Below are 17,889 nucleotides of genomic sequence, written 5' to 3' on the forward strand. Positions count from 1 at the left end.
TGCTTAGTACAACAGTGTCACAGTGCAGGCAAAAGCCAGGTTAACAAGTCTGCTGAAAACTGCCTCAAAAATAAATATTTGACTCAACATTCCAGGACATACACAAAGGCATTGTTGGCAGAAAAGAGGGATGCAGTTTAATGCATGATTAATATAATTCACCAATATATTTCTTGATAGCAATATTTTGGGACTATCAGGTTGTAAATCACAGTTGGCCTGGTACATTGTTTGTTGCCTCCATTCGGGATGTACAGTTTCACTTTCAATGACTTGGAATGTCAATACAATCAAACTACCAAGGGCAATGATCACCAGTCAGTCATAACGTGGCTAGCGTATCTATTTATGTAGCAAGCTAAAAACACGGAGCCTAACGTTAGCTAGATAGCAAGCTGCTAGGAGAACGTCATGTCATGGGTGGAGTGATTAAGTGACTTTTTCCCCCTCATATTGTTTCTTATCGGTGGCTATTCAAAGCTACAAAGGCAGGGGTAATTTGGGTATCTAGCAAGAAGTTGAACAACTGTTATCCAGTTAGCATCTCTTTCGTTTGCAAATTTACTCTGGCTATCTACCCCAATTTCAGAGCACACTCGTCTGTGTTCCAGAGCACAGAATAACTAATGATTTGACGTAAGCGCAAAACCAAACCAGAAACCGTGGCAATCAAACAAGCTAAGCGTCAGTATAGAGACAAAGTAGAATCTCAATTCAACGGCTCAGACACAAAAGGTATGTGGCAGGGTCTACAGTCAATCGCGGATTACAAAAAGAAAACCAGCCCCGTCACAGACCAGGATGTCTTGCTCCCAGGCAGACTAAATAACCTTTTGCCCGCTTTGAGGACAATACAGTGCCACTGACACGGCCCACAACCAAAACATGCGGACTCTCCTTCACTGCAGCCGACACATTTAAACATGTTAACCCTCGCAAGGCTGCAGGCCCAGACGGCATCCACAGCCGCGTCCTCAGAGCATGCGCAGATCAGCTGGCTGGTGTGTTTACGGACATATTCAATCAATCCCTATCGCAGCCTGCTGTTCCCTCGTGCTTCAAGTGGGTCAGAAGTTTACATACACTCAATTAGTATTTGGTAGAGTTGCCTTTAAATTGGGTCAAACGTTTCAGGGTGCCTTCCACAAGCTTCCCACAATAAGTTGGGTGAATTTTGGGCCATTCCTCCTGACAGAGCTGGTGTAACGGAGTTTCATTTGCACTTTTCGCACCAACGTACGTTCATCTCTAGGAGACAGAATGAGTCTCCTTCCTGAGCGGTATGACGGCTGCGTGGTCCCATGATGTTTATACTTGTGAACTATTGTTTGTACAGATGAATGTGGTACCTTCAGGCATTTGGAAATTGCTCCCAAGAATGAACCAGACCTGTGGAGGTCTACAATTTATTCTTGGCTGATATCTTTTGATTTTCCCATGATGTCAAGCAAAGAGGCACTGAGTTTGAAGGTAGGCCTTGAAATACATCCACAGGTACACCTCCAATTGACTCAAATGATGTCAATTAGCCTATCAAAAGCCATGACATAATTCTCCGGAATGTTCCAAGCTGTTTAAAAGGCACAGTCAACTTCTGACCAACTGGAATTGTGCTACAATAAATGGTGAATTTATTAAATGGTGAACTATAGATTGATAACAAGAAATTGGTGGTGGTTGAAAAACGAGTTTTAATGACTCCAACATAAGTGTATGTAAACTTACGACAAACTGTATTTGCAGAAATCCATTCAGGTTTATTTTGTGGCTGTTTGCAAATGCGTTCTTATGATTTAAAGTCACACTGTTGCAACTGCCTGTAAACACAGTCCAGTTCAAAGTGAGTGATGGTAGGCCCGTGTGGCAAAAGGCATATTTGCATAAAGGCCTACTGTAGCTCTGATTGACTATAGCGCACTGGTCTGCGTAGACTCCGGTCCTGGACAAGACAGATGTTTATATTAGGTTTTATTTCCTGCAGTGTCTATTATTTGTGCAAATGCACGGCCCCTTTACCACTCTATATTGTCATAGAATTTAAACAAAATGCCTTAGTATATGTAATTCCCAAACATTCTAAGAATTTATGAAAATGACCATATCTAAGTGCTCGCTTCACTGCCATATTCTTCCTGGGGGTGTATATGAACACATTCAAACAAGATTTCATGTTGCTAAAGCGGTCATTATTGTTGTGTATGTTTGATGCTATGTCAGGCCTATGCCATGTCTTTCATCATATCACAGTGGATTTCCTTGTATGTTAAGCAGATTTCTGTGAAAATCAGACAAAGAAAAATCAAATCTAATAATTTGCTATCGAATGGGAACATTTTCAGCTGAAGAAATGGTTGTGGTAATATGCACATCCATCAAGAAACTTAGGTGCTGGGCTAATGGTACATACATGAAAAGAACAAAGGCCTACACACTGTTTGATGGCAAATATTTTCCCCATTTAATCTCGTTTTGATCCAGAAGATCTTCGTCGGGTCAAAACATGTACAAATATTTCCGGTAGCTACCTTATAAAAGTGTCAGAAAAAAGCATATATCATTCTTCCAGAATGGGTAACAATTCAGTAAATTACAAGCTAATATCTTCCCACTATTGTTCATAGCTATTAGGCTAGCTTCTGAGGATAATGTACATATATCAGCAAAAGTAGCCTCCTAAGAGATCAAGCGCTCTTTTTTTCAGATGAGAAACAAACTGAAAATTGGTTGCAGTGCAATGTCTTCCTTTCGAATTTTCAAGACTTCTTGGTAATGGCATCTTAAAGCGATAGGCCACCTTTTCAATTTATGGTGTTCTCGATTCATCCAGACACTCGATATACAAAAAATGTGACCTAAATAAGTAAGTAGCCTCACCCGAGCCAGAACAGCACATAGGCTCCTGCCCTATCTCCTGTTTCTGTAATGTGAGGCAGCTGGAGAGGGCACTAGTTTATTGCAGGACCTAGATGTATTCTATTCACCATACACGGTAAGCCAAGCAATAGCCTGCAATGTCACTGTTAATTATGTGTTCTCTTCCAAGTAACGTTGTGAACAACCGCTTTATGAAATGTACTTTAAGTATACCTAAAAGTCAGAGAGGGTGTCACTGAATTGGAAAAATGAGATAAAATTAACTTAGTTAATCATTATCTCGCTTAACGACAAACCCTGAGCTTTAACTTTACAGATCAGTGAAGGCCTCGTCACCCTCGGGTTTGCATCAAACTCTGTGGAGTGAACATTGATTCTAGCCAATCTGCAAGGAATTTGTTATGGAAGCACAGATCCTGCTCAAGTTTACAACAGGAGATCGCTTCAGTAAGCCGCTGTCTCACAACCAAGCAGCTACATTCACAGCTAAGACCAGTCACAGTGATGAAGCTCAGTGCTGCTGATGGGGACTTCAGACTTGTTCTCAGACCAGGCTAACAGCCCTTCCTCGCTCTTCCTCTCCCTGTGACTATATGGCCGCTGATAGGATAAATTATGGCCCGATTATGCAAACACTGCATTCTGTGGTTCCCTGCTGCATGGCCTTGGTGCATTATTGTATAAAACGCAATTAGAGATTCTCGTAATCACACCGTCCCTCAGGTCATGATTATTACACTGTCCTGGAATAATTAAAGTCCACCCAAGGCACCAGAGGCAGTACAGCACAAGTATGACAATCGTACATCTCCTTTGTAGCAGCAGCTGAGGTAGTGTAGTAGCTTTGCTGTAGTGGTGGCATTGTTTACTATGAAGTGGGAGGGATGGAAAGAAAGGACAGGAGGGGAAGGGAATCTTATGAACCAGAAACCAAAACGCGCAGATCGCCACATCAGGGTCTTTATGCAATGACTGGAAAACATCTTGAGATGTGGAAGAAAGCTACACTGAACAAAAATAAAAATGCAACGATTTTAAAGATTTTACTGAGTTACAGGTCATAAAAGGAAAATCTGTCAATTGAAATAAACGAATTAGGCCCTAATCTATGGATTTCACATAACTGGGCTTACAAATATGCATATGTTGGTCCCAGATTTTGTTTTAAAGGTAAGGGTGGGGATAGGGCTGTGGCGGTCACAAAATTGTGACGGCCGATGATTGTCAAGCATATAACTGTCAGTCTCACGGTAATTGACCATCAATAAACAAACACATTTAGCATCTCCTGGCTTCCACATATACTGTAACCTAAAGGCCATTTTAAAAAGTCTAATAAATCCATGTAATACAGCCTCCTTCAGCTTCCGGTTTGGAGCGGGTGGTCGCATCGGCGCTTCGCTCACGCAGGTAGTATAACTTTTTACATTTCATTATATTTCATTATAGCACAACGGTTTGATTTGTCTAATCTTAGCAATTTCTTCTCAGCTAGCTACATAGCAGTCTTTGTATCAAAGATAATTGCGTAATTATCGTATTTCGCCGTCCTAACGTAGTCTTCACTAGCCAGCTAGCTAACGTCCACTGATTAGCTGCACTGGGAAAACTATTACACTCAACTGAACGACTTGATCAGTGTAGTGTTAGCTAGCTACATAGCTGTCTTTGCTGTCTTCGTGTCTTCGTTCCAAGATAATTGTGTTGTTTAGGTTTAGAGTGTGTAGTCTTAGAGTGATTATCTTAATTTACCGAGGTTAGCTAGCCAGCTATTTGTCGTCCTTAACGTAGGAGACTCTGCTAGCTAGCCAACAGCTAGCCAACGCTAGCCAACGTCTTCTGAATAGAACTCAACAACCCGGTCGCATTCACAGGTAGTATCACATTTTCATTTCATTTCATTACAGTACAACGGTTTGATTTGTTTGATCATAGCTAGCTACATAACTAGCTACATAGCCGTCTTTGTATCAAAGATAATTGTGTAGTCTAGAGCGATTTTCTAGGTTAGCTAGCCAGCTATTGTCGTTCTTTTAACGCAACGTAACGTAAACAACACTACTAGCTAGCCAGCTAGCCCCCGAATAGCAGCACTGTAGAAACTATTACACTCAACGGAACGACTTGATTAGTGTAGTGTCAACAACGCACCCACTGCCAGCTAGCCTACTTCAGCAGTACTGTATCATTTTAATCATTTTAGTCAATAAGATTCTTGCTACGTAGCTTAACTTTCTGAACATTCGAGACGTGTAGTCCACTTGTCATTCCAATCTCCTTTGCATTAGCGTAGCCTCTTCTGTAGCCTGTTAACTATGTGTCTGTTTATCCCTGTTCTCTCCTCTCTGCACAGACCATACAAACGCTCCACACCGCGTGGCCGCGGCCACCCTAATCTGGTGGTCCCAGCGCGCACGACCCACGTGGAGTTCCAGGTCTCCGGTAGCCTCTGGAATTGCCAATCTGCAGTCAACAAGGCAGAGTTAATCTCAGCCTATGCCTCCCTCCAGTCCCTCGACTTCTTGGCACTAACGGAAACATGGATCACCACAGACAACACTGCTACTCCTACTGCTCTCTCTTCGTCCGCCCACGTGTTCTCGCACACCCTGAGAGCTTCTGGTCAGCGGGGTGGTGGCACCGGGATCCTTATCTCTCCCAAGTGGTCATTCTCTCTTTCTCCCCTTACCCATCTGTCTATCGCCTCCTTTGAATTTCATGCTGTCACAGTTACCAGCCCTTTCAAGCTTAACATCCTTATCATTTATCGCCCTCCAGGTTCCCTCGGAGAGTTCATCAATGAGCTTGATGCCTTGATAAGCTCCTTTCCTGAGGACGGCTCACCTCTCACAGTTCTGGGTGACTTTAACCTCCCCACGTCTACCTTTGACTCATTCCTCTCTGCCTCCTTCTTTCCACTCCTCTCCTCTTTTGACCTCACCCTCTCACCTTCCCCCCCTACTCACAAGGCAGGCAATACGCTCGACCTCATCTTTACTAGATACTGTTCTTCCACTAACCTCATTGCAACTCCCCTCCAAGTCTCCGACCACTACCTTGTATCCTTTTCCCTCTCGCTCTCATCCAACACCTCCCACACTGCCCCTACTCGGATGGTATCGCGCCGTCCCAACCTTCGCTCTCTCTCCCCCGCTACTCTCTCCTCTTCCATCCTATCATCTCTTCCCTCCGCTCAAACCTTCTCCAACCTATCTCCTGATTCTGCCTCCTCAACCCTCCTCTCCTCCCTCTCTGCATCCTTTGACTCTATGTCCCCTATCCTCCAGGCCGGCTCGGTCCTCCCCTCCCGCTCCGTGGCTCGATGACTCATTGCGAGCGCACAGAACAGGGCTCCGGGCAGCCGAGCGGAAATGGAGGAAAACTCGCCTCCCTGCGGACCTGGCATCCTTTCACTCCCTCCTCTCTACATTTTCCTCCTCTGTCTCTGCTGCTAAAGCCACTTTCTACCACGCTAAATTCCAAGCATCTGCCTCTAACCCTAGGAAGCTCTTTGCCACCTTCTCCGCCCTCCTGAATCCTCCCCCCCCCCTCCTCCCTCTCTGCAGACGACTTCGTCAACCATTTTGAAAAGAAGGTCGACATCCGATCCTCGTTTGCTAAGTCAAACGACACAGCTGGTTCTGCTCACACTGCCCTACCCTGTGCTCTGACCTCTTTCTCCCCTCTCTCTCCAGATGAAATCTCGCGTCTTGTGACGGCCAGCCGCCCAACAACCTGCCCGCTTGACCCTATCCCCTCCCCTCTTCTCCAGACCATTTCCGGAGACCTTCTCCCTTACCTCACCTCGCTCATCAACTCATCACTGACCGCTGGCTACGTCCCTTCCGTCTTCAAGAGAGCGAGAGTTGCACCCCTTCTGAAAAAACCTACACTCGATCCCTCCGATGTCAACAATTACAGACCAGTATCCCTTCTTTCTTTTCTCTCCAAAACTCTTGAACGTGCCGTCCTTGGCCAGCTCTCCCGCTATCTCTCTCTGAATGACCTTCTTGATCCAAATCAGTCAGGTTTCAAGACTAGTCATTCAACTGAGACTGCTCTCCTCTGTATCACGGAGGCGCTCCGCACTGCTAAAGCCAACTCTCTCTCCTCTGCTCTCATCCTTCTAGATCTATCGGCTGCCTTCGATACTGTGAACCATCAGATCCTCCTCTCCACCCTCTCCGAGTTGGGCATCTCCGGCGCGGCCCACGCTTGGATTGCGTCCTACCTGACAGGTCGCACCTACCAGGTGGCGTGGCGAGAATCTGTCTCCTCACCACGCGCTCTCACCACTGGTGTCCCCCAGGGCTCTGTTCTAGGCCCTCTCCTATTCTCGCTATACACCAAGTCACTTGGCTCTGTCATAACCTCACATGGTCTCTCCTATCATTGCTATGCTGACGACACACAACTAATCTTCTCCTTTCCCCCTTCTGATGACCAGGTGGCGAATCGCATCTCTGCATGTCTGGCAGACATATCAGTGTGGATGACGGATCACCACCTCAAGCTGAACCTCGGCAAGACGGAGCAGCTCTTCCTCCCGGGGAAGGACTGCCCGTTCCATGATCTCGCCATCACGTTTGACAACTCCATTGTGTCCTCCTCCCAGAGCGCTAAGAACCTTGGTGTGATCCTGGACAACACCCTGTCGTTCTCAACCAACATCAAGGCGGTGGCCCGTTCCTGTAGGTTCATGCTCTACAACATCCGCAGAGTACGACCCTGCCTCACACAGGAAGCGGCGCAGGTCCTAATCCAGGCACTTGTCATCTCCCGTCTGGATTACTGCAACTCGCTGTTGGCTGGGCTCCCTGCCTGTGCCATTAAACCCCTTCAACTCATCCAGAACGCCGCAGCCCGTCTGGTGTTCAACCTTCCCAAGTTCTCTCACGTCACCCCGCTCCTCCGCTCTCTCCACTGGCTTCCAGTTGAAGCTCGCATCCGCTACAAGACCATGGTGCTTGCCTACGGAGCTGTGAGGGGAACGGCACCTCAGTACCTCCAGGCTCTGATCAGGCCCTACACCCAAACAAGGGCACTGCGTTTATCCACCTCTGGCCTGCTCGCCTCCCTACCACTGAGGAAGTACAGCTCCCGCTCAGCCCAGTCAAAACTGTTCGCTGCTCTGGCCCCCCAATGGTGGAACAAACTCCCTCACGACGCCAGGACAGCGGAGTCAATCACCACCTTCCGGAGACACCTGAAACCCCACCTCTTTAAGGAATACCTAGGATAGGATAAGTATTCCCCCCCTTTAAGATTTAGATGCACTATTGTAAAGTGACTGTTCCACTGGATGTCATAAGGTGAATGCACCAATTTGTAAGTCGCTCTGGATAAGAGCGTCTGCTAAATGACTTAAATGTAAATGTAATGTAATGAACAAAGCTGAATTAAAAAATAGATATTTTCTCAAAACAATGAGGGAGTCCACACATGCAGCTATTCTTTGTTGAGCGGTTTACAAAGAAATAGGTACTCATACATGCTTAATTTAGAGTTATTAATGTGACTTTAGTTGTTCTACAAATGTCGGGCTATATGTTTAGATTTTTAATACATTGTAAGGCTACAAGTTGCTTGAAAGGACATGATTTCTGCTTAGTTTTTTTTGCACAGGCCGTACACACTCCAATAGTCTGTCATTCCCAATTTGACCAGCACTTGATAATTACTTCAACTTCACAGCCTCATTCCCATTGTGGCAATAATGCATCCTAAAAAAATCCATGCCTTTTGAGGCCCGGAGTGCTGCGTTGTGCCCTTCTCCCAGAGTGTGCTGCGCAATCCGAAGCTTCTCCCACTCAACCTATTCTATTCTGTGTGAGAAATAAATATTCCAAACAGTCTGGGAAAGTTGTGGGATGCGATAGATCCCAAATTACTACAACCATCAGCATTAAAAAAAAAAAATGTTTTTATGCAATGTGGCTGGCGCAACAGAACATGTAGCTTAAAATGTTGATTAACTATGAGGTTATTTCTTCACATAAGCACAGAAATGCGCACATGGTAGTAGGTTATAAGCACGAATGTTCCATTAGCAGAAAACATCATTATCAAAAGTGACCACAAATGCAATTATGCATGTGATGCTTTTATTATAATGGTACATTTTTAATAGTGAAAATTATCTTCCCCAAACTTCAAACTCACGTGCTGCTTATACATGCCAGACTCTACACCCCTTGTAAAGCGGATTAATGTGCTTTAATTTAAGAAGTTACACAAACCTTATTAAAACATATAGGCCTAAGCTACTTGAGGTGTGCAACTATGAGTTGAACAAGTTGCCAAAAGAAAGGCAGTGTTTCTTATGCTGGGCATCATTCACAAGTGATAGAGTAAAATTGGCACCCATCAGACTGTTCTTAATTTAATATTGTCTTTACATATACTAAATAATATATGTGTGACATTTGTTTAGAATGAACCATTATCATGCACCTGAAAAAAATACATGTCATCTATGCACTTAAATAGCGAATTGAGGACGATTTATTCTCGGGGATTTGTTTTCATGCCAGCAAGGTAGGCTATAATCCTGTTGTAAATATAATCAATGTGCTTAATATGGTAGGCCTAGCCTATAGAAACCCAATGGAATCCTCTTTCTATTAGCGGCAATTGGATAGCCTATAGAAATGTTGCGCAACATGAGCTCTCATGAAGTGTTTGTTTAATTAGATTTTCTATTACATTTGCATTGATGTCAGAGTGATTAGAGGGACAATAGAGTGCTGAGTACCAGGCAGTTAGCAAGTTTGGTAGACTACTAATGACCATCAGCAGCATCAGAGATTGGAGACGCCTAATTACTGTGACTAAATGGTCATGTGGAATTTGACTGCCTCCATGACTTGTGATGGCCGGTGTGGCGGTAATATGGTCACCGCAACAATCCTAGGTGTGGATCAGAAAACCAGTCAGTATCTGGTGTGACCACCATTTGCCTCATGCAGTGCGACATCTCATTCGCATAGAGTTGATCAGGCTGTTGATTGTGGCCTGTGGAATGTTGTCCCACTCCTCTTCAATGGGTGTGCGAAGTTGCTGGATATTGGCGGGAACTGGAACACGCTGTCATACACGTCGATCCAGAGCATCGCTAACATGCTCATCGGGTAACATATCTGGTAAGTATGCAGGGCATGGAAGAGCTAGAAAATGTTCAGCTTCCAGGAATTGTGTACAGATCCTTGCGACATGGGGTCGTGCATGAGCATGCTGAAACATGAGGTGATGGCGGCGGATGAATGGCACGATAATGGGCCTCAGGATCTTGTCATGGTATCTCTGTGCATTCAAATTGCCAAAGAAAAAAGCTATTGTGTTCTTTGTCCGTAGCTTATGCCTGCCAATTGCATATCCCCATCTCCACCATGGAGCACTCTGATCACAACGCTGACATCAGCAAACCGCTAGCCCACACATCTGCCCAGTACAGTTGAAAATGCGATTCATCTGTGAAGAGCACACTTCTAAAGCGTGCCAGTAGCCATCGAAGGTGAGCATTTGCCCAATGAAGTCGGTTGCGATGTTGCACAGCAGTCAGGTCAAGACCCTGGTGAGGACGATGAGCACACAGATGAGCTTCCCTGAGAAGTGGCCTTTTGTCCCCAGCACAAGGTGCACCTGTGTAATGATCATGCTGTTTAATCAGCTTCTTGATATGCCACACTTGTCATATGGATGGATTATCTTGGCAAAAGATAAAAGCTCACCAACAGGGATGTAAACACATTTGTGCTTAACATTTTAGAGAAATAATCTTTTTGTGCTGGAATCTTTAATTCAGCTCATGAAACCAACACATGAAAAATGATGTAACCTCAGATCCTCAAAAGGTTATATAGCTGCACTATCGATAAGATCCTGACTGGTTGCATCACTGCCTGGTATGGCAACAGCCTCCGACCGCAAGGCACTACAGAAGGTAGTGCGTACAGCCCAGTACATCACTGGGGCCAAGCTTCCTGCCATCCAGGACCTCTATACCAGGCGATGTCAGAGGAAGGCCCTAACAATTGTCAAATACTCCAGCCACCCTAGTTATAGACTTCTCTCTGCTATCGCACGGCAAGTGTACTGGAGCACCAAGTCTAGGTCCAAAAGGCTTCTTAACAGCTTCTACCCCCTAGCCATAAGATTCCTGAACAGCTAGTCAAATGGCTACCCAGACTATGCCCCCCCCCCTTTACACTGCTGCTACTATATGGTTATCATCTATGCATAGTCACTTTAACTCTACCTAAGGGGGACATATTACCTCATTTACCACGACTAACCTGTGCCCCAGCACATTGTACCGGTACCCCCTGTATATAGCCTCGCTACTCTTACTTCATTGCTGCTCTTAAACTATTTTTTATTTTATTTTCTTACTTAACTTGAATGAGGGATCCTGTTTTCTGCATCATTACATCTGGATGATTTTCTTTTTAGGCACACTGGTCCTCCCAAATTAATAGCCGCAGAGCAAAATATTTAGGAGCATATGAGGCCAAAATGGTCGCAATTTAGAGCCCTGAACACACCATCACAATAACACTGCGACACCAGCAGAGATCTAATCTGCATGGGGGTGGGAGGTCAGAACATAGTAGATTAATTACTATTCCTATGGGTCAGCAGGACTCTATAATATCGGATCTCTCCCCCTCTGGATACGTGACATCATGAGTGGATCTAGGAAGCTGGAGAATAATCACTATAATGGTGGGAACTGCAAGTGCCCTTGGTGAAGAACAGAATTATGTCTGAGCATAGTATCAGAACAATGTCAGTACATAGTGTTCATGGATGTACTCTACTACGTAGTATCCAAAGCTGTAGTCCATAGATGTCCTTGTTTACTCAGTGGGCCCTCTAACCTCTAGGCTAACTCTGCCTGGCTGGCTGTGTGGAACACTGTGTCATGTAGATGAGTACTCACCCATACTGTTGGTGGAGCTGCACCACATCAGCAGGCAGCCAGTACAAAGAACATTCAGCATCCCGAACACCAGGATTCTCCATGACTAAAACACAAACAGAACATTAACCAGAGCTTTCTAAACCAATGAATTCATTTAGATCTATAGGATTGCTTGGAGTGGTGTATTAATAGCTAATGCAGGTGGATGATTTGTTATGGCATTGCCTAACCTATCTGTCAGTTAGGCTAATCTGATAATATTGTATTGTTAATTTGCCAATTCAGGGAATGCTTTGTTGCAGACAAACCACGTACAAAATGGAAAGCAAAAATGTGAGGACAGTACAAACTCAAGGCTATCCACCACGTCTTTGTCTGTCACTTTGTGTTGGAGTCAGTGCCTGTCCTTGGAGTGCTGTGAAATCTACAATTACTGCAGTGCACCGTGTTATGACAGGACTAGGGCGTCTTGTGACAGCTGGAGCCAGGGATAGAGATGGGAGCTGAAGTGTGTGTGTGTGTGTGTGTTTGTGTGTGTGGGCCTGTTGCAGCTTCAGGGCCCTGTATATCGCTTTGCCTGTGTCAGTGTGCAAACAGAGCAACAGCATGCTGCCCAACACATACAACAACCCCCCCCCCCCAAACACACACACACACACACTTTCTGGGAAAGCAGGAAACAACGAGTTGTCACTGCCACCCTCTGGGTGAAGAAGATATTGCAAGTAAAATGTTGGCACATCTTTTTCCTGAGGGTTGTTCTTTAGACATCACATATCTAGGTTAGATCTTATATTGGAGTGACACTCGCAAACACCTTCAGGAACATCAGCCTCCCTGAGTAACAGAATACTGTCGCTGATATATCATCTGTAGATAATATGCCTACGTCATGTACTTCATCATCAGCTTTAATCCAGACAAATATAGGGCTACTCAGCAGCACAGAAGGAGAGAAGAGTTTTACTGCCAGGTCAACAGCAGCATCCGTCTGGAAGACTCCCACTACCTAGTGCATGGATGGAGCAGACACCCAGTGTCAAGCCACAGTAACCTAACCTAAATAATCACGTCATCACACCCTTATGAAGAAAGACACCACTCTCCACTTTCTCCACCAAAGGAACGTTCTTTTTGGGAAACTTAGTCTCCTCTCCATGCATGTGAAGTGAACTCCGTTGACTCTACCCCGATCAGTCTCTCTGGTTCTATAGAATCTAAGCGTCAGTATAGAGACAAAGTAGAATCTCAATTCAACGGCTCAGACACAAGAGGTATGTGGCAGGGTCTACAGTCAATCACGGATTACAAAAAGAAAACCAGCACCGTCACGGACCAGGATGTCTTGCTCCCAGGCAGACTAAATAACTTTTTGCCCGCTTTGAGGACAATACCGTGCCACTGACACTGCCCGCAACTAAAACATGCGGACTCTCCTTCACTGCAGCCGACGTGAGGAAAACATTTAAACGTGTCAACCCTTGCAAGGCTGCAGGCCCAGACGGCATCCCCAGCCCTCAGAGCATGCGCAGACCAGCTGGCTGGTGTGTTTACGGACATATTCAATCAATCCCTATCCCAGTCTGTTGTTCCCACATGCTTCAAGAGGGCCACCATTGTTCCTGTTCCCAAGAAAGCTAAGGTAGCTGAGCTAAACGACTACCGCCCCGTAGCACTCACTTCCGTCATCATGAAGTGCTTTGAGAGACTAGTCAAGGACCATATCACCTCCACCCTACCTGACACCCTAGACCCACTCCAATTTGCTTACCGCCCAAATAGGTCCACAGACGATGCAATCTCAACCACACTGCACACTGCCCTAACCCATCTGGACAAGAGGAATACCTATGTGAGAATGCTGTTCATCGACTACAGCTCGGCATTTAACACCATAGTGCCCTCCAAGCTCGTCATCAAGCTCGAGACCCTGGGTCTCGACCCCGCCCTGTGCAACTGGGTACTGGACTTCCTGACGGGCCGCCCCCAGGTGGTGAGGGTAGGCAACAACATCTCCACCCCGCTGATCCTCAACACTGGGGCCCCACAAGGATGCGTTCTGAGCCCTCTCCTGTACTCCCAGTTCACCCACGACTGCGTGGCCACGCACGCCTCCAAGTCAATCATCAATTTTGCGGACGACACAACAGTGGTAGGCTTGATTACCAACAACGACAAGACTGCCTACAGGGAGGAGGTGAGGGCCCTCGGAGTGTGGTGTCAGGAAAATAACCTCACACTCAACGTCAAGGAGATGATTGTGGACTTCAGGAAACAGCAGAGGGAACACCGCCCTATCCACATCGATGGAACAGTAGTGGAGAGGGTAGTAAGTTTTAAGTTCCTCGGCGTACACATCCCAGACAAACTGAATTGGTCCACCCACACAGACAGCATTGTGAAGAAGGCGCAGCAGCGCCTCTTCAACCTCAGGAGGCTGAAGAAATTTGGCTTATCACCAAAAGCACACAAACTTCTACAGATGCACAATCGAGAGCATCCTGTATCACTGCCTGGTACGGCAACTGCTCCGCCCACAACCGTAAGGCTCTCCAGAGGGTAGTGAGGTCTGCACAACGCATCACCGGGGGCAAACTACCTACCTGCCCTCCAGGACACCTACACCACCCGATGTCACAGGAAGGCCATAAAGATCATCAAGGACAACAACCACCCGAGCCACAGCCTGTTCACCCCGCTATCATCCAGAAGGCGAGGTCAGTACAGGTGCATCAAAGCTGGGACCGAGAGACTGAAAAACAGCTTCTATCTCAAGGCCATCAGACTGTTAAACAGCCACCACTAACAGCCACCACTAGTGGCTGCTACCAACACACTGACTCAACTCCAGCCACTTTAATAATGGGAATTGATGGGACATGTAAAATATATCACTAGCCACTTTAAACAATGCTACCTAATATAATGTTTACATACCCTACATTATTCATCTCATATGTATACGTATATACTGTACTCTATATCATCTACTGCATCCTTATGTAATAAATGTATCACTAGCCACTTTAACTATGCCACTTTGTTTACATACTCATCTCATATGTATATACTGCACTCAATACCATCTACTGTATCTTGCCTAAGCCGCTCTGTACCATCACTCATTCATATATCTTATGCACATATTCTTTATCCCCTTACACTTGAGTCTATAAGGTAGTAGTTTTGGAATGGTTAGCTAGATTACTTGTTGGTTATTACTGCATTGTCGGAACTAGAAGCACAAGTATTTCGCTACACTCGCACTAACATCTGCTAACCATGTGTATGTGACAAATAACATTTGATTTGATTTGATGTGCAGGGACAGGTTAGTCGAGGTAATATGTATATGTAGGTAGAGGTAAAGTGACTATGCATAGATAATAAACAGAGTTGCAGCAGCGTAGAAACGCAAATAGTCCGGGTAGCCATTTGGTTAGAAGTTCAGGAGTCTTATGGCTTGGGGGTAGAAGCTGTTAAGAAGCCTTTTGGACTTGGCACTCTGATACCGCTTTCCGTGCGGTAGCAGAGAGAACAGTCTATGACTAGGGTGGCTGGAGTTTTTGACAATTTTTAGGGCCTTCCTCTGACACGGCCTGGTATAGAGCTGCTGGATGGCAGGAAGCTTGGCCTCAGTGATGTGCTGTAGTGCCTTGCAGTCGGAGGCCGAGCAGTTGCCGTACAAATTATGATTTTTCAACACCAATACCGATACCGATTATTGGAGGACCAAAGAAGCCGATACCAATTAATCAGCAGATTTGTATTAATTTATTTGTAATAATGACAATTACAACAATACTGAATGAACACTTATCTTAACTTAATATAATACATCAAAATCAATTTAGCCTCAAATAAATAATGAAACATGTTCAATTTGGTTTAAATAATGCAGAAACAAAGTGTTGGAGAAGAAAGTTAAAGTGCAATATGTGCCATGTAAGAAAGTTAACGTTTAAGTTCCTTGCTCAAAACATGAGAACATATGAAAGCTGGTGGTTCCTTTTAACATGAGTCTTCAATATTCCCAGGTAAGAAGTATTAGGTTGCAGTTATTATAGGAATCATAGGACTATTTCTCTCTATACCATTTGTATTTCATTAACCTTTGACTATTGGATGTTCATATAGGCACTTTAGTATTGCCAGTGTAACAGTATAGCTTCCGTCCCTCTCCTCGCCCCTACCTGAGCTCGAACCAGGAAAACATCGACAACAGCCACCCTCGAAGCAGCGTTACCCATGCAGAGCAAGGGGAACAACTACTCCAAGTCTCAGAGCGAGTGATGTTTGAAACGCTATTAGCGCACACCCCGCTAACTAGCTAGCCATTTCACTTTGGTTACACCAGCCTAATCTCGGGAGTTGATAGGCTTGAAGTCATAAACAGCGCAATGCGTGACGCACAATGACGAGCTGCTGTCAAAATGCACGAAAGTACTGTTTGAATGAATGCTTACGAGCCTGTTGCTGCCTACCACCGCTCAGTCAGATATTTGTATGCTTGTATGCTCAGTCAGATTATATGCAACACAGGACACGCAAGATAAACTAGTAATATCATCAACCATGTGTAGTTAACTAGTGATTATGATTGATTGATTGTTTTTTTATAAGATATGTTTAATGCTAGCTAGCAATTTACCGTGGCTTACTGCATTCGCGTAACAGTCTCCTCGTGGAGTGCAACGAGAGGCAGGTGGTTAGAGCGTTGGACTAGTTAACTAAGTTTGCAAGATTGTCAGCTCGGGGGATCCAAGGTACAAATCTGTCGTTCTGCCCCTGAACGAGGCAGTTAACCCACCGTTCCTAGGCAGTCATTGAAAATAAGAATGTGTTCTTAACTGACTTGCCTAGTTAAATAAAGATTAAATAAAAGGTGTAAAAAAGAATTAACTCTAAAAGGTATTAAATAATAATAGGCAAAAATCGGTGTCCAAAAACACAGATTTCCGGTTGTTATGAAAACTTGAAATAGGCCCTAATTAATTGGCCATTCCGATTAATCGGTCAACCTCTAGTCAGGATGCTCTCGATGGTGCAGCTATAGAACTTCTTGAGGATCTGAGGACACATGCCAAATCTTTTCAGTCTCCTGAGAGAGAATAGGCATTGTCGTAACCTCTTCGCAACTGTCTTTGTGTGTTTGGACCATGACAGTTTGTTGGGGATGTGGACACCAAGGAACTTGAGGCTCTCAACCTGCTCCACTACAGCCCCACTGATGAGAATGGGGCCGTGCTCGGCCCTCCTTTTCCTGTAGTCCACAATCATCTACTTTGTCTTGACCACACTGCCAGGTCACTGACCTCCTCCCTATAGGCTGTCTCATCGTTGTCGGTGATCACTGTTGTGTTGTTGGCAGACTTAATGATGGTGTTGGAATCGGGCTTGCCATGCAGTCATGGGTAAACAGGGAGTACAGGAGGGGACTGAGTACGCAGAGGGCCACCCGCGTTGAGGATCAGTATGGTAGATGTGTTGTTCCCTACCCTTACCACTTGGGGTGACCCGTCAGGAAGTCCATGATCCAGTTACAGAGAGAGGTGTTTAGTCCCAGGGTCCTTAGCTAAGTGATGAGCTTTGTGGGCACTACGGTGTTGAACGCTGAGCTGTAGTGAACGAATAGCATTCTCACGTAGGTGTTCCTTTTGTCCAGGTGGGAAAGGGCAGTGTGGAGTGCAATAGAGATTGCTTCATCTGTGGATCTGTTGGGGCGCTATACAAATTGGAGTGGGTCTAGGGTTTCTGGGATAATGGTGTTGATGTGAGCCATCACCAGCCTTTCAAAGCGCTTCATGACTCCAGAAGTGAGTGATACGGGTCGGTAGTCATTAAGGCAGGTTACCTTAGTGTTCTTGGGCACAGGGACTGTGCTGATCTGCTTGAAACATGTTGGTATTACAGACTCGGGTCAGGGACAGGTTGAAAATCTCAGTGAAACCATGACTGCCCAAGACATTTACATTTACATTTAAGTCATTTAGCAGACGCTCTTATCCAGAGCGATTTACAAATTGGTGCATTCACCTTATGACATCCAGTGGAACAACCACTTTACAATAGTGCATCTAAATATTTTAAGG

The 17,889-nt window shown here is 45.2% G+C and overlaps 1 protein-coding gene across 1 annotated transcript in view; it reads right to left on the reverse strand.

Annotated features, from left to right (window-relative positions):
- Positions 1–17,889, reverse strand: part of LOC124038322 (zinc transporter 6-like) — a 92,428-nt gene that overhangs the window by 56,546 nt on the left and 17,993 nt on the right. Inside the window, exon 4 of the mRNA XM_046354055.1 lies at positions 11,816–11,900. Within this exon, the coding sequence (XP_046210011.1) occupies positions 11,816–11,900 (85 nt within the window). The remainder of the gene's footprint in view (positions 1–11,815; positions 11,901–17,889) is intronic.

This window comes from Oncorhynchus gorbuscha, linkage group LG06 (genome assembly GCF_021184085.1).
Source record: "Oncorhynchus gorbuscha isolate QuinsamMale2020 ecotype Even-year linkage group LG06, OgorEven_v1.0, whole genome shotgun sequence".
In the NCBI taxonomy this organism is placed as follows: Eukaryota; Metazoa; Chordata; class Actinopteri; order Salmoniformes; family Salmonidae; genus Oncorhynchus; species Oncorhynchus gorbuscha.